At 39.8% G+C, this 20350-nt stretch overlaps 2 protein-coding genes across 2 annotated transcripts in view; both read left to right on the top strand.

The window, feature by feature from the left end:
* LOC122886693 (collagen alpha-5(IV) chain-like) overlaps nt 1-8657 on the top strand; it is a 36113-nt gene extending 27456 nt beyond the window's left edge. Inside the window, exons 44-52 of the mRNA XM_044219196.1 lie at nt 2524-2596; nt 2903-2977; nt 3255-3380; nt 3684-3779; nt 4200-4409; nt 4528-4705; nt 4909-5023; nt 5118-5290; nt 5678-8657. Coding sequence (XP_044075131.1) covers nt 2524-2596; nt 2903-2977; nt 3255-3380; nt 3684-3779; nt 4200-4409; nt 4528-4705; nt 4909-5023; nt 5118-5290; nt 5678-5795 — 1164 coding nt within the window. The 3' untranslated portion in view covers nt 5796-8657. The remainder of the gene's footprint in view (nt 1-2523; nt 2597-2902; nt 2978-3254; nt 3381-3683; nt 3780-4199; nt 4410-4527; nt 4706-4908; nt 5024-5117; nt 5291-5677) is intronic.
* Nucleotides 8658-9251: 594 nt separating this feature from the next.
* Nucleotides 9252-11623, top strand: LOC122886708 (somatostatin-1-like). Its single transcript, XM_044219236.1, has 2 exons — nt 9252-9490; nt 10049-11623. The coding sequence occupies exons 1-2, from the start codon at nt 9281-9283 to the stop codon at nt 10241-10243; spliced, it is 405 nt and encodes a 134-aa protein (XP_044075171.1). The 5' UTR covers nt 9252-9280; the 3' UTR covers nt 10244-11623.
* Nucleotides 11624-20350: the final 8727 nt, after the last annotated feature.

Here is a 20350-nt window from a genome sequence, read left to right as displayed (position 1 = left end):
GGTGATAAAACAGACCCTGCTAACTATCGACCCATCAGCATATTACCTATCTTCTCAACGATAGCGGAAAAGTGGATGGCCAAATCCATTACTGAACATCTTAATAATGGTGGCCCGGGCCTACACTGCATGCAATTTGGATTTCGGTCTCACCATTCGACTGAAACGGCTGTCTGTGTCTTTATTGACAAGGTTAAATCATACTTAGATAAAAACACATATGTTGCTGCTGTTTTTATTGACTTTAAGCGTGCGTTTGATACGGTGAATCATGATAAGCTCCTCGCCAGACTCTGTGCCTTTAACTTTAGTAATCATACTGTTAAATGGGTACAGTCTTATTTACAAGACAGATATCAATACGTTCAAATACAGGATAGTAAGTCGCCCTATCTGCAGTGTTCAGTAGGGGTCCCCCAAGGTTCAATCTTAGGCCCCCTTCTATTTTCGATTTATGTTAATGATCTGCCTAGTGTATGCAAAAATGTTAACACGATTATGTATGCTGACGACACAGTCATTTTTACACATGCTAAAAGTGCTCGTGAGGCAGCCCACCGTCTCTCTATAGCTCTAGATGACCTACAGAAATGGCTGAATGATTCGTGCCTTTGCCTTAATGTAAAAAAAACAGTATCTATGTTCTTTACCAAAGCAACAACAACCTTGGTCCCAGCGAAAATATACCTGGGAGGACAAGAGTTAACAAATGTTGATGAATTTTAATAACTTGGAGTGGTACTGGATCCAAGACTGTCCTTTAGAAAACATGTAAGAAAAATTGTAAAAACTATCAATTTTAATATTCGAAATTTTAAACATATTCGGCCATCCTTAACTGATAAAGCAGCAGTCACATTTTTGCACTCAATGATACTGTCTCATATTGAGTACTGTATCACAAGCTGGTCCTATACAAGTCTTTCTGTTATTGGACCCATTGAAGCATGTTATAAAAGAGCACTGAAAATCTTAGATAAGAAACCTTTTTCTTACCACCATTGCCAAATTCTTGATAAATATATTTTTTTAAATTTTGTAAACTTTAAACAATTTAAAGCGGCCTGTTTGATCTATAAGGTCCTACATGGTATGGCACCTCCACCATTGAATGATTTTATCAAGCCAAAATCTGTCAGCTCTGCTGGATCAAGAATAACTCGATCCACCGTCAGAGGCGACTGTGAGCTACCGCTCAGGCGAACTGCCTTCTCCCAAAACGTCTGGTCATACCACAGTGTAACATTTTGGAATACTATTCCACTCTCAGTGAGGGAAAGCACAAGTTTTCCTACTTTTAAGAAACATTTAAAATCATGGTTGAGAGAGAGACAAACATGTGATCATGTGTGAGCCCAAATATGTTAAAACTTACTCCTGTGCAACATACGCTTAACTATATCTCCAAGTCAAAATGCAATAGGGATCGGTGCAATGCAAGAGTGTGTGCAATAGGGATCAGTGCAATATAAGGGTGTGTGCAATAGGGATCAGTGCAATAGGGATCAGTGCAATATAAGGACATGTGCAATAGGGATCAGTGCAATATAAGGACATGTGCAATAGGGATCAGTGCAATGTAAGGGTGTGTGCAATAGGACACTGCAGTAGAAGGGCTTGTGCAATACAGATATGTGTCTTAACTGTTGTCTGTGACCCTTTGACTTGTTTTCTGTTGAATGTTTGTAGTTGTACTAACACGATAAAACCTTGTTTTCCTGTCTCTGTCCAACTGAAGTGTACTGTATGTTCTTATCTTTCTGTTAACCTGCCAGGGGGTCTGCAGATGGAAATTAGCCTTAGGCTATAATCTGGCATATTTACATTTGTGTAAATGTTCATTAATATGCATTGTTCCCCCCTTTCTTTAAATAAATAAATAAAAAATAAAAATCCTTACATAGTAATCAAGTACATGTGTACCTTTTTAGCCAATACATCTATGATAATCCTTCATTAATCTGTTAAACAACATATTCACTGGAATCATACATATGTATTATCAATACAGTGACAACTTCCATTTAGCCAAAAAATACACTTCATACTTTTTATTCAAATCCTTCCAAGTATTCACTACATATATTATATGAGTCTGGACAGACATAGATGTAAACTGCAACTTGACTGGTTGGCGGAGGCATACAACCACGGGGCGGTAATTCTAGTTTGAGGAATACTTGACGAATGCGTGATAAAGAAGAAAAAAGATTCAAGTCCAACATTCTGCATTCATATTTGTATTTAACAACAGAGGAGTGATTTTCTTTTCAAGTAACATTTTTTATTTAAAGTGTGTGATAAAATGTGTGCTGTTAAAAATGCACTCAGCACACACTAAAAATTACAGAATCCTTTTCTACAGTGTGGCTTTTCTTTCAGCAGATTAGCCAAAATGAGATTACTTTTAAGCATCTTCTGAAGTTACATCACAACAGAAATTCTAATGCTGAGTCTTCAAAATCTCGCTGCAATACTTAAAGTCTAATCTTTGACTTTTCATTGTTTCATTTGCCTCCCCAGGGTGCAAGAGGCAGACCTGGAGGTCCGGGACCAAAAGGTGATTCGGGTCCTCCTGGAATCCTAGGGCCCCCAGGTAATCTATCATTCCAACTTTAGCCAATAGATTAGATTTTCTCTTTGAATTCTTCCCTAGACAATGGCAGATCTGTCACCACAGAAGAGTAGTAGTCCACAATTGATTTTTGTTCCCGCAACTGAGATGAAATATAAATGGGACAGAGAACAGTGGATGAGGAAAAATAAGATCTATGAGGATAAATTTTCTCCTATTATTTTTCTCTACTTTTCTTCTGTGATACCAGATAAGATGGAATTCATACCATAGTATGTGAAGACAAGCTAATTTCCTTGCAATCTATTTCTGACCTGTGTGTTTTAGGTGACAAGGGAGACCCTGGATACACCCCAGGACCGCCTGGTCCACCTGGGAATAAAGGTTTTCTTGGACGACCCGGTGCGGCAAAAGTCTGTCTGTTATTCACAATAACCAAAAATATGATCCCTATTAATATCTTCTAAACTTAATCCACTTCTACATCTTATCAGTCAATCAGTTATGGCTAGCAGCAGAGAAGCAATATTTCACCCATCACTCTCAGATAACCTGTCTTTCACTTGAATACATGACTGACATTTACAAATTCTAGACATTCCAGAAGATCAGCCGTGGACCACAGGTATTATATATTTGGGGAAATAGCTTTCTAATTGCCCCTGATCTATCCCTACAGGCTTCAAAGGTGAACCAGCATTTGGTAGGGTGGAATATGAACCAGGACCTCCTGGCTTACTTGGTCCCCCTGGCAATCGAGGAGCCCCAGGAAGCACTGGACCATCAGGACCACCAGGCCATTCAGGTCCAAAATTTTAAGATGTGCTGATATGTTTTAGTTTTAGTTACTCATACTCTTCAAAGCCAAAGATACTGCACCTAATCTTTTCAATTTGATACCTTGCTATTAACAAATACATTGAAACTCAATGTCATAGATATGTATTGTGATGTCTGTTTGCTAAATGGACCATTAACCTCTTTGTTGTTAAAACTATATTATGAAAATTAATAACTGTAGAGTTGTGTGATGTACAATATTAAATTCTGCCACTTCCACCAAGCTGGTTTTCTTTGCACTATGTGACACAGAATTTTTCTGTCCCAGGCCAGCCAGGCGTCAAAGGACAGCGTGGTTCCAGCCCAGTCGGCCAGCCAGGATTTACTGGCCATAAAGGAGACAAAGGAAGAGCAGGACTGCCAGGTATGTGCATGTGGGTGTCTTAAAAGGTGTGTGTGCAAGCAAATGTGCACGTGGGTACCAGCTTGATATGTTATGATGATGACGATAAGAACTGCCTTTGATGTCTTTCTATGTGTCCACACATCATGGGGTGCATGGTTGATACAGTGGCAAAATACTGAAGAGAACCCAGGTTCAACTATCAGCAGCAGTACCTCTGGCTGGGTTGTGCGTTATATCAAATGTACTTGTGTATGTGGGTGGGAAGCCAGTGAGGGATTTCATGGGAAAACGTGAACCTTGTGTTACACCCTGCCAACTGTAGTACTGTAGTACGCCCCTTGCACAAAAAAATCCAAAACATCCTTCCACATGATGTCATTTGGTACTTCATTATACAGGGGTTTTTTTTTCGTCATTAATGATGTGTTTCCTCTGCAGGTCCAGAAGGCAGACTTGGAGACCCAGGCCACAAGGGTCTTCCAGGGTTGCCAGGCAGAGGTGGTCCAGGTGTTGTTGACAGTTTTCTGATAGCTAGACACAGCCAAAGCATCGATATCCCTGACTGCCCTCAAGACACCAGCCTCATCTACTCTGGTTACTCCTTCCTCTTCATCATTGGAAATGAGAGAGCTCATGGTCAGGACCTTGGTAAGCGCATGGAAACCTTCATTAACAGAAATACTGTGTAGATTTTGCTTCTGCAAAACCTGTGCTGTTGCTTGAGTTATTATATGATATTGTTCTGACACTTCAAACTGTCTCTCAGGCACCATGGGAAGCTGTCTCCCTTGTTTCTCCACCATGCCCTTCCTGTTCTGTGACACAGAAACTAACTGCCGCTATGCTTCTCGTAACGACTACTCCTACTGGTTGTCCACTGACACGCCTATGCCTACCAACATGGTTGCCATCACAGGAGATAAGCTGGCCTCCTACATCAGCAGGTGGTTCATACACACAAATACTCAGACTTATATATCTTATTGTTTATTTCCTAACCAAATACAAAATACAGTAGATTTTCTGTTATTGAAAGATAAATTTGGTTCTATTCAGTTTGATTTTTATTAACTGGAAATGTTTTCTTACTATTTACCATGACTTGGGACAATATTAATATGGGTGTCTGTATGCATGTGCGGATTAGGTGCTCAGTGTGTGAAACCACCTCCAATGTCATAGCCGTCCACAGCCAAACAACTCTGATACCTGAATGTCCCAGAGGCTGGGAGTCTCTATGGACTGGATACTCATTTGTCATGGTAAAGAAATCAGTGTATTTGTCCTGAATCCCTTGATCTTCTCATATGCTATTTTTTAATGTAATTTTCTGCCTTTGACCTTCATCCATTTCAGCAAACGGGTGCTGGAGCAGAGGGCTCCTCACAGCCCCTGGTTTCTCCTGGCTCATGTCTGGAAAGTTTCCGCCAAGTGCCCTTCATCGAGTGTCACGGCAGGGGAACATGTAACTACTACCCTGATTCCTATAGCTACTGGCTGGCCTCACTAGACCCCAGCAACATGTTCAGGTACACTGTTCCCTTTTGTGTAAACAGTCATGGTAGCATGCCACAGGGAATGCCTCTCTTTCGAGTTTAAATTACATAATTGACAGGGTTTTGTGTGTCGTGATGACCTAAACAGCTACTAATTGTGGAAGAATTGCTTTAGCACTGGTTTCCTTGGTTTTGCATGTCCTATGATAAACACAATGCTGTTTCAGAGGCTTTTACACTATCCTAAGAATCTAATTCGTATCCTGTCTTAGAAAGGATGTTTTTTTGTGATTTGGTAACTTACTGGTAATTAACCATTTTACCATACTTACTTTAAACTAAGCCATTATACAGCTGTAATACAAAACTCTACTCAGGATCTATAATTACATTTCTAACATTGTGTGTTCTCTCCTATAGCAAACCTGTTCCTCAGACAGTGAAGGGACCTTCTCTACAAAGTGTCATCAGCCGTTGTCGAGTCTGCAGGAAACCATGGCAACCTGCGACAGATGACAGACGGGGGGACAGTTTTTAACATAAAGTATCTACTTTGTCATTCAAAGCATGAAAATATGAGAAATGTAATAGCAGTGATAAAGTTACTACTAGTAGTTGTAGTGATACTAGTAGCAATAGCAGCACTGTGCCCAATTCAGTTTTTACATACAGTCTGTTACTTTTACATAGGGTGTTGTTTTACACTGAGATACTCTGTGTTACTCTAATTGCTTCATCCTACATTCTTCTCTTTTCTGCAATTTTTTAAATGTTACTGGTATTAATACTATAAATAATCCAGTGACATATTGAAAACAAGCCATCTGTGACCTAGACAAACCTAGATTGTGGTATACCTTTATTGATAAAAGCACAACACCCACTCTACCTGTGTTGCCATTTCCATGTGACAAAAGGTGTCTTGGATAAAAACATACACCAAATGTCCTGATTTGTGCAGATGACAGCCAAACTACTGAGAAATAATGCACCTATGTATACAGTGCTGATGTCATTGACATGTATTTGCTGCTTCGTTCCAAGTGACCTGAGAAGACTGGTGCAGTCCAGCCAATGAATGACGTAAAAAGTATGAGGTCACAACAAACAGCACATTTGTTCCTATGAAATCTGGAGAGGCAGCATGTTGTAAATGTGACACTTGCTTTGGAGTTGTTACGTTGTTGCGTTTTCGCGCAAAAATAGAGTCATTTGTGCCCTTACTCTAAAAGCATTTCTTTGAATTTCAGCATGTTTAATGGTGCATGGAAAAGATTACATTTTATGACTCAACTTTTTCCAGTCCATTTCTAAATTAACTGTTGGGAGGCAACACTGCAATCAAACTGCTGCTGCCTCTGTGGCTTCGGGGCAAAAAAATGCACATTAATTATCTTGAAAAGACATTTTTTGTAATGATTTCTTTTTTTACACTACATTTCTCTCTTTTTGTCAGTTGGAGGAAAATACATTAAAATAAAATACAAATGAAGATAAATAACATTTTTTTATGGTATGTTCATCTTCTCATTGATATCACATGTTACCAGTGGTTTGAAAGAAGCTATTATCAAAAGCTGGATAAATATATAATTTTCTATCCAGAATAGCCTCATTCTTCTTTTTCATTTCAACAATTTCTCTGCACTATTCACAAAGAATCAGTAGAGCATTACGCCCCTAAGGAACAGTCATTCACGTCCGCTCATCCAGATCTGTCACTGTGATCAGTAGATGCAAACTCCCCATAGGGCTAGATGTAAAAAGGCACAATAATGTCCTTAAACAACACTGTTCAAAATACTGTTGCTTTTTGGCACACAGATATTCCAAGATATCGATTGCTTAGAGTCAGAAATAACAAACAGCCTCATATGCTTATGTAAGAAAGCCAGCTAACACAAGTAATGTGAAGAAGAGATGAACCCTCTTGTGTGAATTAAAAACATGTGATGAAATATCACACTGATTATCTAATTAATTTTTGACATTTTTGGAGCAAAATCTCAACTCATCAAGACTCTAGTCGCCAACACATCTGAAAGGCTTGATATTAACAAGAAGCCGCTCCTTGAATGCCACCTTGAATTAAATAAGTCTTACATGGTCTGGTGCAGACAGTTGTCATCATGGATAGAAACACCCTTGCTGTAAAGTGCTCTCGGTAGCCTTCTTAAAAGGATTATTCTGCTCCCGACAGTGCACTTACTAATTGTTTAGGCAGCTATATTAGGCTTCTACACCTCTCTAATTGGGTTAGAATGGCGATTTGTTGGAAGGTTGATGCACTTCAAGGTTGTCTCCCATTTGAGAAGGACACATGTGCTTTTAGTTTTCTCCACACACATGCCTTACATAGACTAGAAAGACATCTGTTCATATTTTTACAGGTTTCCTTCATGTGTTGAAGGGTAGTTACTTTGAATAGTGTCAGACTGTGAATTTTGAAAAATTAGACCATTAGAAATTTATGAAACACATTTAGGTTCCATTATAAACAGATCCCCCCCCAAGTTCAGATCAAATCTTAATTCAGAATTACTACAGGTAAATGTTATCACACAATCACACAACTGTGATTCTAGAAACTTCAAATTAAGAACATTTCATTTCAGATATACAAGGCAATTTCCATAGAAACTACAGAGACATTGCCTATTAGACTCACACTGGTTACAAGGTATTTATTCATTTTTATACCCATATGCTGTAAAATCCTTAGGAACAACTGTTCAAATGGTTCAAAGGTAGGATGGGATAGGATGTTGTCTGTCCACATAGAAGCCTAATTCTATAGGGAATTAATCTGCACCTTCATAGAGAGACTTTACCTAATGGTGATCAATACGAGGGATATCCCAGATTTAATTGTATACCTGCAAAGTATAAGAATAATACTTTTCTATGAGTGATCTTTTCTTACTTAGTTATTGGTCGCAACTATTTGGAAAAAGTGTATTTAACTTAACTGGACTGAACCATAAAGTGTTGTTTTCATTGTTACAACACTCCTGCCATGAAGTTAATGATTTTAGTTGTGCCATTGTGATCATTTGAAATAAGCTTTGCTTATTAACACTTGCTGGTGGTAACGAAATGAGAAATGGAGCATTTGTTTTCCCGTTTTCCTTCAAACAGAATTTACAATTTTACTACTTTGCCTTTACGTTTACCCTCAAACATTAAAACAGGATGATTTTAAAAGGAAGGGTTACTAACTTTTCAGTCCACATTATGCAGTTGCATATTTGCAGCATATTTGCAGCATGTACCATATGTTTGTTTTCTGTTTTTCTGTTTTTCTGTTTCTTTTTTATATTTTGTGTACAGCACTTTGGCTCCACTTGTGGTGTTGAAAGTGCTTTATAAATAAAGTTGAGTTGAGTTGAGTTACAAAATCATTATAGCCTGTGACAAATACGCCTTAATTCAGATACAGTAGAACTGTTAAGTTAAACAGAGCAGAAATCTCATTATGGAGATGCCCGGAACAAACTCACAAGGGTGTAACAAATGATAAGTTGACCTTTATGGCCTTTGGATATGTCTCTGTGCTGCCCGTTGATTCAACTTTATGGCACAGCAGGGTTAATGAAATCATTGTTTCCCCCATGTCAGAGTCATTAATGTTTTATTTTACATGAGTGCACATTGCACTTCACTTACAGGGATTTGCTTTTAAACAAGGATGCTGAGGGGATTTTTAACATTTACAGGTTACGCCAATGACAGCATCAGGATGACCTTCACTTATACAACCAGATTACAGTGTGTTTATGTAAATGATGACACCAGGAAAGACTGGAATGGTGAAAATGTCCCTATTTAGACCTTTTGTCTCACTCCTAATGACTGCTGTAAATTACATAGTATGCTTCAGTGCATTGATGGGGGCAAACACAAACTTGAGGATGGTCTTTATGCAAATAACCTGCACACTCCTCCTCCGTTTTTGGGCGTAGGTGCCACTTTAAAAACAGACGTGTCACTGATCTGTACAGTTAAGGTGCACATCAGCAGTGGATGCTGTGGTGTCTTACCAAGAAAAATTCTCTCAACAAGAAGCACACACCCAAGATTTCCCAAGTAAGGATGGCCCATATTTTGTGCATTTTGGCACTTTTGTGTTTTGCATCATGTGTTGCGGAAAATACAGAGACTGAGCAGGGATTTAAAGACCTCCAACTTCAGCAAGATTCATTGTCATGGCTTGACAAATTACAGGACAAACAGGCAAGATGTCTTTATTTTACTTGATACTTCTCCACGTTATTTCTGTTTTAACGTCTCCTCTACTGAAGAATTTATGTATGTAAGTTTTTCCAATGATTGAAACCAGGCCCCAAATCCCAGCTATGATTACACTGCAGGCCACAGAATGTTCTGCCTACCGCTTTTTTTTTTAAATTTTATTACAGATTTACAAAGTTTGTCTGTGCTTGTGCACACACATTTTATTGATTTTGATCTGTTAAAGGTGTAATTTTACTCTCAGTGAGTCATTCTGGATGCTGTCAGAGCTAACCTGCTCGATATCTGTCATTTGATTATCCTCAGAGCTGCACATCCATGAAATTACAGATTAGAGATTAGAGTACTAAAACAACTATACATTTCCCTTTCTGGCTCTGAGCAACAAATGTAAAAGTTCAGTTACATATGATAAACTGATTTACAGTTTGGTAGAAATTCCCATTTCCCTGAAGTAGAAACATGTTGAAGTAAAATTGTAAGTCCGTAAATGTTTAGAATTCTTTAATGTTTACATCATGTCACCATTTTTCTCCATAGGAATTGACAAAGAAACAGAATTTATTAGACTTGCTTTATAAGCTCTCCAAATCCGAAAATGGAATTATCCTGCAAGGACCCGCAGACACAGAGAAACAGGAGAAGAATCGACGTGGACTGAGTACTGGCACGACAGCTCAGACTCGCAAAGCTGGCTGCAGAGTCTTCTACTGGAAATCCTGGACTGCATGCTAGATTTGTTCTCAATGAAGTGCCAGAATGTCAAATCATGAAATGGATCTTTCAAGTCTCTATTTATAGCTAATGTAGTATTCTGTTGACATACTTTGCCAACTTTAATTTATTGCTGCTTTAAGGTCCCATACAATAATTTTCAACTGCAATTTGTCTTAAGATAAAAAAACAAACAAGTGCTTCATGCTGTTCATGCTCATGTAAATGTTCTTTGTTGATAGAATATTCAGTTATTTCATAATTTTCAGAGAACATTATGGCAGCTTTAATTAGCTTCTGCCTAGTGGAATACTGTTGCAAACTATGTATGAATGTATATGATGACTACACACACAGCTTTGACAATTAGCAAGACAGAATCTGCACAGATTTGGCATGTTAGCATCCTGCCACCCTTTTGTTATCTTAAAGTAAGACTAGGTAACATTTGAAACAACATTTAACACATACTTCCGCTTACAAATAAAAAGGTGAATTCATAATCAATAAAACACAAACTCGCTCATTTCAATACTCTCAGGGCTTTTGCTACTACAGCTTTTATGACCAGTAGCTTATAGTGGTTAATGTTAGCTAATGTTAGCAAACTTTAGAATAGTATTGTAAGTGACATTACTGAGTCAGTTTGCTGACTTTATGACTCTACTTGTGCTACTGTTACACTATGTTTTAGTATTATCCCATAAATATCATTAGTTGCCACAGCGGCCGCTGGCCAGCAAAAGTTACATAGTGTCCCTATGTTTTATTTCACCATGCTCAGTAAACATTACACAGTTTTGTGTGGTGAATCTCAACATATTGGCTGTTTCTGGGATGCAGGAACTTTTCAGAACTGTACCAACATTCATGTCTGTTTAAAAGCACTTCAGCTACTTCTCATTCTTGCAGTTAGTTGAACAATAGTTGACCCTCTTGACCCTGCACGCCTGCATTGATTACAGTACACCTGACAGTCTGGAGGAGGTGTAGACAATGAAGTGGGGCACTGAATTTTTAATGATCGCTAAGTGAACAGGTAGTGGAAAAAGCTGCTGCAAAACCCTACTTATCCTGCTTGTCAAAAAGATATAGTTAAAAGAGCCCTGCAGAGAGCTGAAAAACCCCCTCAACGACCAACTGTGCTCCACTGGCATGTTGAAATGAGTGTTGTATTTTATTGATTTAATATATAACAGATGCCCAATCAAGATCACTCACATTCATTCATTCATTCATAAAATACATCAAAGAATTTATTTCTATATGGGCCCACTTTTCTTAGTATTATTTTCACTCCAGTAAACAAGGCTGTTCTTCTCTTTGTTAAATCCGGATAGACTTTAAATGTAATAAATGTCTGCAGTGTGTTTGATGTTTCCAAGTGATCTTCATGGTAGACAAAGCAATAAACCAACAACATCCATTCATCTTGTCTTTGATGTTCCTTCAATTGTTATTCCAATGATTGAAGCATATTTTTTTCCCTATTTAAGTGTTCTGTAGTTTTGGCATGCAATCTACAATGAGACAAAAGATCTTGTGCATGTGGCACTTGTGCATGCATGTGCGTGAGTGTGAAATTGATATATTGCTTTTGCATATTTCCTGATAAATGCCTGTGCGTGCTGGTGTGCATGCCTTGTAACATCACATATCATTGCACTGATGAGCATGCATTTAGGTAGCTCAGCAGTAATGCATATCCTAGAGGACTTTCTGTTAAAAAATGCATCGATCTCCACCATGTATGTATTATGCATGCGTGTAGAACTGTGAGGTCAACTTGGTGAGAATTACTTGAACACATAGAAAGGACAAAAGGTAGAGTAGATGTAGGGTGCAGGAAAAAGAAGGCTAGATTGAGGAGAAATGTATCAAATGTAGAGAGGTGGAGAGGGAATAGAGATTAAGTAAGTGAGAAAGTAGAGGAAGGGAGGGAAAGAGAGGTGCAAAGAGGATGAGCAAAGGGATGAGAGAGAAAATTATTAAAGTAGCAGTGTTAGAGCATAACTGCAGTCAAAGCTTGGCTTAGTGTCCTTTCTGTCCCTGGGCTATTGGGATTCAACAGAAAAGCTTCCCTCTGTAACAGGAACCACTGCCAGCACATTAACATGCTCATACTGCAGAGCTTCTTTAATAAAGTGATGTATGATGAGTGTTTGAGAGTAACAAATACAAAGTGTGTGAGTGGGCGAGCGACGAGTGGGATTACAGTGTGTGTGGGTGCATGTGAGCTCTGTGCATCAACTTGTATGTGTCTTATGTCTCGTAAGTGAGCGTGTTTGCTTGCAGTATTCCTCGCAGTACTCATCTGCAGACAGGAGAAGCCAAAAGCTGCAAATCACAGAGAAAGAGAGGCAGAGAGAAGGTAAAATGATCTGTTGTGATCATCTCGGGACGGTGGACTGTCTCACAAGGTGCCGCAGCAGACGCTTGAAGGTTTGAATTCAGTCTCTTTAACCATCAGAACTCATTTCATTCAAACATTTATAATCACTCCCAAGCAGCACCCCCAATCTTCCAGAAGTAAACACATTAGAACCAATTATCCACTACTTTTGCCAACTCTGAGCAGTTGATTTGAATGTGAAAGACGCAGATAAAAAAAAACAATGAGCCAGCTAGATCAAAGGAGCATCACTGAGCCTTAATTGAACAGAGACCAATTATTTTTAATGAGTAGAACTGAACACCCCACTTCTGAGTAGGAGTTTCCTCATTCTCTCCTTGGGAGGATGAGAAAAGAGAAACAAGTGGAGTCCCAGTGGCACAGGCCCATATCAACACAACAGGACAAAAAGAGGTAGACAGAGAGGGAAGAAAGATGCCTGGGATAAAAGATCAAGAATATTTTTATTCTGTGTGCTCATGAGTCTGCAAAAGACAAACAAAGTCATGTACAGGTCTGTATAAATATCTGTAGAGGCCATAAATAGATGTCTGTGGTGTTGACCCAGCTAAGTGCGAAACCTAAGAGTTCTCCATTAGCTACTATAGCCAAATACTTTATGTGATACTTATTGCAAGCATTATGGTGTTGTACACAGCCAGAAGAACATTTACGATTTGACAGCAGATACTGGTGACACACAAAATGTAACTTATAACACTAATGACAAAGGGATGCATTTGACACAATCCTGGCTAAGGGATTTTTGTATTGCAGAGATGTTGTAAACTGTGCCAGCTGTGACCTTTAAAATCCAATCAAAGCCATTCAGTCTCCTGCCACAAAGCTGCCACATTTTAACACAGGTGGTTTGAAAGAAAAGAGGAGAGAATGAAATTATGTGGTACCACGGGATGAGAATTTTGGAAAATACACAAGATGGTATTTAAGCAGTCAAGGCTAATTTAGTGTAGTTTAAAAACCACCACCTGTTTTGTCTGTTTTGTCAAACTGATTTATATCAGGTGTGATTACAGTATTCACAGGCAACCTGCTGGGATAATCAAATTTCACAGCTCCTGTATCTCAGTGAGATGTGAGATATCTTGTACACAAACCTGATATTCTGACCTGAGGGTGGCACTAGAGGAGGCTTATCAAGTGTCCAAAATGGAAAAAATTCATCTTCTGGGGTCTGGGGAGCATGAATGTACTCAGTAATTGTCATGGCAAGCTTAGAACATCATATGTCTTATGCGCAAGTTGGAATTTTGGCCAAATGATGGAACTAGAGGAAAGATTCATTCATTCATGAATATTCACAGCAAATTTCAAAGACGTCTGGCCATTAGTGTTTAGCCAAGTTAGCGGCTAGTGGGATGGCAAATATTTCTTTCTCAATATTTCTGTCAATTGGTCCACCACTTTGGTCTGCATTGAAATATCTCAACAACTATTAAATGGATTAAGGTGAAATTACAGATGTTCATGGCCCAAAGAGAATGAATCCTACTGACTTCTGTCATTTCCTGACTTTTCTTCTAGTGCCACCAGCAGGTTGAGAGTTTTAGTTTTTAGTGTTACGTTTCGACAACTATGCAATAGACTGTCATGAAATTTGGTGCAGATATTCATGGTGCCCAGACGATGAATCCTAATGACTTTGGTGATCCTGACTCTTCCTCTAGCACCACCATGAAATTCACATGTGGTTTTAAGTGAACTATCTCGACCACTAGTGGATGCATCGGCATGAAATTTGGTACAGAAATTCATGTCCCCCACAGGATGAATCGTAATAATGTTGGTGATCCTTTAAACATTCCTCTAGCGCCATAATCATGTCTAAACTTTAATTTGTCCAATACTTTGGTTCATGACCAAATACCAGCAAAACTAATGAAATCATCCTCAGCTGTTGTTAGTGTTTACTGCTAATTATCAAATGTTATCATGCCAATATATTAGAATAAGATATGTTGGGCATTTTACTTCCAGCACAGCTGTGCCTAAGTGCAGCCTCACAGCTGCTGGCTATAGACTCTTCTTAGTCTAGAGACATCACATCATGGATCAAAATGATGGGGAACTTTAGACCTAGTGGTGCGTAGGACAGAAAGATGTGCAGACATTGCCACCCTGCTGGCATTTTATTTATATAAGCTTATTATATGTCACTTTGTGAAACATAAAAACAGTACAAAAGTTAAAACAACCATTAGCCAACATATTCACGCCGGATCAATTGAATTGTTTGAAGAACAGAGGAGAGGTCATACACCAAACCCAACCACACATACAAAAATTGTCATGTTGAATGGATTGTACTAAAATATCAGATATGATGTTTATCAGATATGATGTTTATCATATTCCAATACAATTGCTCTGCATCAACGTCCAATCAACTATTTTCTTTACTGACATATGATGTTAACATATTTCATATATCATAATCTGTGCGTTTTGTGTAAAGGTGAAGAAATGTTTCCAAACAAAATCAAGAAACTGTTCCATCAATGTTTTGTTCCCTGAGTTATCCTGTATGTCCAGTTTGCTGTGACGCTTTGGAAAGCGGCCAGTTTGTTGGCTAAAATGATTCCTGGCTACGTGATCAGATATCTGTCTTTGAAATCAAGGTTATTTTGATTTAGGCATGTATCCTATGGAAAAATTTGCATTGTCAACTTTAACCTCACAAAGACTATTTGGAGGTTGCTAGGGCCTAGTTTTGAAAAAGGTTGTTTGAAATTGAGATCAATGCGACACTAAATCATTTGTCATTTTTGTTTGGAAGCTGCAATGTTCTTATCCTAGTCTGTAAGTTATGACAAATATGTGTTTCACAGTGCAATGCATTTTAATGCAGTTTCTGCCATCTAACTATCAATTAACTTACCACACATTGTTAAGTTATTATTGTACTACAGTCACTATTTTATTATGCAGATTCTAATTAGGTGCCAAAATGTTATTAACATGTTAATACATTTGAATAATATATGTGAGGGAAGTTATACTTCACAGCAATGATATCATGGTTATTATGAACAGTATGTACATCTGCAATCCAGGGGAGATTTCAATATTGAGTCCAAGGTTACCTTTTCCTCACAGGAGGAAAGGTGGGGGAGGACAAGTAGATACGAGAGGAGTAGCAGAGGCCACAGCCACAGCTGTAGATGAGAAGAGAGGAGAGGTGGAGAGCGGAGCAGCCTTCAAGCTGCTTGCAGCCCTTGCCCTCCCTATGTGTTTCTAACCAGTTGACCCTGACTTCCAATTCCCATTCAGGGCTGTAGCCAGGATTTTAGAAATACTGGGGTCATGAGTCCTAGATCCGCTAGGGGGGTTCAGGGGTATACCCCCTGAGTAAATTTTGAAGACTATAGTATAGTACTATATAGAGAATAACAATAATCACTTAGGAAATAATGTCAGTGCCAACACAGATGAAAACTGGACTAGAATCCAACACAAGATAAGTCACAAATATGGCCAATTTTGAAATGACTCTGAATGAATTTCTTTCTGAGTTCAGTTTCTTTTTGCACTGAAATCATTTTCACTGTCAAACAAATTAAGCAGAGGAGCACAACTGCAGCATCTTTCAGGTTTTGCCGTTAATTACCTGACAAGTGTTCTAACACTCATTACTCAAGTTCATCCAATCAATAAACCATCATCTAAAAGTTACACATGGGATGACAGTGAAAATGTGTGTATAAAATATAGTAGAACAAAGGAACTTAATAAAGATACATGACTGTTATGGTCAGGACCCCTGAACCCAACCACAACATAAAAATGTAAGATAAAAAAGATGTGTTTAAAATGTTTTAATTTATTTAAATAATACAATGAGTGAAAGTGCAGTGTAGAATTATTGCCCTTGATGATGTCACAATGGGGACACAAGCAATGAATTAGCATTGATTAATCAGTTAGCTGTGCTTTTTGGAGCCAGGAACACTACTTACCTAATGTACTGTAGCCTACTGCCCAGTTTGTAATTAGATTTTTTTTACTCTCGGGTGTGGGGTAGCCAGGCAGGGACGGAAATAATTAATTTTAAATTTGGTGGTTACTACACACACCAAAAATGGCGTGTTTAATACAAGGGAAGAAAGAAGGGCTGGAAAATGTTTGACTTGGAAAATTACAATTTGATTCAAACTTATTTCTTTGTTTAAAAAAAGTACTAACATATTCCGCAGATTCAAGGAAGTTGTATAAAATTGTTAGAAATATACAAATAGGCCTAGTATGTCTTTAATTTAAATATATACCAATACATAAGGGCCACTTTTGGAGTAGCCGATAACAGAGAGCGTGACTGCAGCAATATTCTGATTCTGTGTGCAAAAGTTTGGACACGTCACGTTTTGAAAGCATAGGCTATGGGTTAATAGCCAGATGCTACGCATGTGTCTGCGTTTTTGTGTACCCGCCAGAAGCTTCGTCTTAAACCATCATAAATCAACATTTTATCGAGTTTTTAAGACAAGTTTTCTAAGCTACACTGTTTTCCTGACCATTGTTTTACCTATATGTTTTTACTAAGGTTTCAGTCATCGGACGTGTGGATCTTAAGTGATTTTAAGCTGGCTGCAACTCGACGTGGTTTACCGGACTGCCTCCACTGCTGCTAGTTCAGCTAGGTTAGGCTAGCCGGTCGCTTTTACTAAGGATTTTAAGCTTTTAGCACTCTTATGGACTAACTACAAGCCTGATGGCTGAGTGTGGATCTTGTCAACTTACCGTCTCAAAGCTGAAGAAAAGTATCGCCTGTCTGGAAGCCGAGCTCAGAGAAAAAGACCAGCTCATCCTGGAGTTCTCCACTGTCGCCTCGGCCCAGGCAAAACACCTTGCAGTCCTCAGCTCCTCTGGCTGCGGTAACCGGACTGCGACCGTCCCATCTCGCTCCCCTGACTGCTTCACTCCAGCACTGGACAAAGATCCCACTCTTCCGTGGCTCGGCTCCGTCATCACTGCCGCCCCGGAGCATGAAGCCGTTTCAGCTAAGCCTGAAGATCCGTGGCTCCTCATGGGTGCAAAGCCCAAAGCAATGGCCATTTCTACTCCGTGCCGAGCCCCAGTGGATGCACAGTCACTTGTCGGCGGAGGTGGTGAGAAGGCTCCGGTGAGATCAACCATGCCAACCGGAGCACTGGACCGTAGCCTGTAAGGACAGACATGGTGCAAAGCGCCTGCCTCCTCCACCTTCACATCGGCCAACAGGTTTGACATCCTGGACACGCAGGACTTTCCTCCACTGGAGGGATGCTCCCTTTTTCCAGCGGTCAAGTCCTCCTCCTCCTCTCGCCGCAAGTTACTGAAAGAGGCCATGATCAGGAGAAGCTCCGGGGGTCTCATTCGTCCTGAGACGGCAGAGAAGTCCTCTGCTAAGGAGGACTCTGCCCCCTCGCAGCAGCAGTCCCCGGCCACAGCTATCCCTGGGTTGGCTGATGGACCTCGGCGCTCTCCACGATCACCCACTCTGCCTCCTCTCATCCCCCCAACTATGCTGATCGTTGGAGACTCCATAGTGAGGAATATCTGCTTCGTTAATGCGGCCACACACTCCTACGACCCCCGACATCCTCGAAAAGCTCCCCGGACTTATGGCTGCACTTCCGACGACTATCACGAAAATCATAGTCCATGTCGGCACCAGTGACACCGCCCGTCAGCAATCGGAGCTGAAGAAAGCCGACTTCATCCACCTCTTTGACCTGCTCAACAGTACCGGAAAGCATGCTTTCATTTCGGGTCCAATTCCTACACTGGGCCGGGGAATTGGCCGTTTTAGCAGGATCCTCAGCCTTCATACCTGGCTCCAGTCTGTCTGCAGCACCCATGACGTTGGTTTTATTCACAACTTTAACTTATTCTGGGATCGTTCTTCCTTGTTTGCACGAGATGGTCTTCACCCAAACAAGTCAGGTAGTCGCATGCTGGCGGCTAACTTACAGCACGCTGTGCTGTCCTCCTCACATAGTTGACTACTTACATCACCTGTTTACCCTCGCTCTTCTTCTTTCTCTTCTCTGCCCGCCATAAACAGCCCCGACCTGCTGTCACTACCTCCCCCTTGTGGACTGATCATAGTGCTGCTATTTGGAGCCCGGATCCTTCTAGTGCTACTTTTAAAATTCCTGTGGTAATTTCGCATAGGTTTTTAATACGAAACAGACATAGCCGACACAGCAATAATAATAACTTAGGCCAGAACCCTACCTCCAGTCTCAACCTCAAATCTGAACCAGCACAGACTTTTTAAGATGGCTCTTCTCAATGTAAGATCCCTCTCTAACAAAACATTTATTTTAAATGATTGTATCTCTTCTACTGATTTAGATTGTATGTTTTTAACTGAATCCTGGTTAAGTCCTGGTGATCACAGTCAGCTGGCTGAATTGTGCCCTCCTGATTATGACTGCTTTAGCTGCCCTAGGGTTTGTGGTCGTGGTGGGGGCCTTGTTACTGTCTATAGGAAGCATTTAAAGTGTAACCTCATATCTTGCAAAGATTTTTCCTCCTTTGAAGTGCTCATGTTTAAACTTGGTGGCCCCCTCCCGTTCATATTTGCTATTATTATCACCCCCCTAAACCATCTTGTTGGAACTCCCTGAGTCTTGTTTTAAATTATGATAGAATTGTTCTTTGTGGTGATTTTAATATTCATGTTGATGACTCATCTAATGCCCTTGCTGCTGATTTTTTAAATATCACTAACTCTTTTAACTTACAACAACATGTGTCTGGCCAAACTCATTCCTGTGGCCACACCTTAGACCTAGTCTTTACTTTGGACCTGAAAACTCCATCTGGGATCAAATCAGGGACATGTTTGTATCTGATCACCTATGCATTGTTTTTAACTGTGAATTAGAGGCTGCTAATACTGTCTTATCCTGCTCTAAGTACACATGCGTCCTTAATGAGCATAGTGCCTCAAAATTCTGTACACTGTTCAATTCTCATGGCAATGTGTTTCCCGATTCCTCAAACACCAACAGTCTTTGGTTGATTATTTTAACTACCTGTGTTCTTCAACCTTAGATCTCATAGCTCCTCTGAAAAATAGACCAAACCCAAAGACTAGAAAACAGCTATGGTTAAATAACAGTATTCAAAGCTGTAGAAGGAAATGCAGAAGAGCAGAACGCAGATGGAAGAAATCAGGTCTCCAGGTCCACTTTGTGGCTATGAAAGAGTTATTACTCCTTTATCATAGGATGGTGAAGGATGCAAGAACATGTCATTTCTCTGCACTTATTTCTGCCCATCAGCACAACCCCAGATTCCTATTTAAGACTGTGGATCAGTTAGTTAATCCTGCCTCTCCTTGTGCCCCTGCTGATTGTGATGCTGATTGTGAAAAGTTTCTTTTGCATTTTGCTGGTAAGGTGGAGTTAATAAGATCTGATATTACCCCCAGTCCTGCCTTTTTAGATGGGGATCACCTGCTCAGGGATTCTTTGAGCAATTATTCGGCTGTTACTCTGCCTGAACTCGCAGACATCATGTCTCTTATGAGAGTATCCTCCAGCCCTTTGGACAAAATCCCAACTAGGTTTTTATTGGAAGTTATGGATTGTATTGTGCCCCTTTTGCTAATTATTTTTAACGGCTCACTGTCTACTGGCTAGATAGACTGAGGCACTGGGTGGGCATATCTGGCACTGCACTAGACTGGTTCTCATCTTATCTGTCCAATAGGAAATTCTGTGTCA

This window comes from Siniperca chuatsi, linkage group LG13 (genome assembly GCF_020085105.1).
Source record: "Siniperca chuatsi isolate FFG_IHB_CAS linkage group LG13, ASM2008510v1, whole genome shotgun sequence".
In the NCBI taxonomy this organism is placed as follows: domain Eukaryota; kingdom Metazoa; phylum Chordata; class Actinopteri; order Centrarchiformes; family Sinipercidae; genus Siniperca; species Siniperca chuatsi.
This window is presented reverse-complemented; position numbering and strand designations above follow the sequence as displayed.

Excerpts from the sequence above, each read along its gene's own strand:
- LOC122886708 (XM_044219236.1), top strand. The coding sequence starts at position 9,281 with ATGCTGTGGTGTCTTACCAAGAAAAATTCTCTCAACAAGAAGCACACA. Across the intron at positions 9,491-10,048 it reads ACAAATTACAGGACAAACAG|GAATTGACAAAGAAACAGAA; the intron begins GCAAGATGTCTT and ends TTTTCTCCATAG.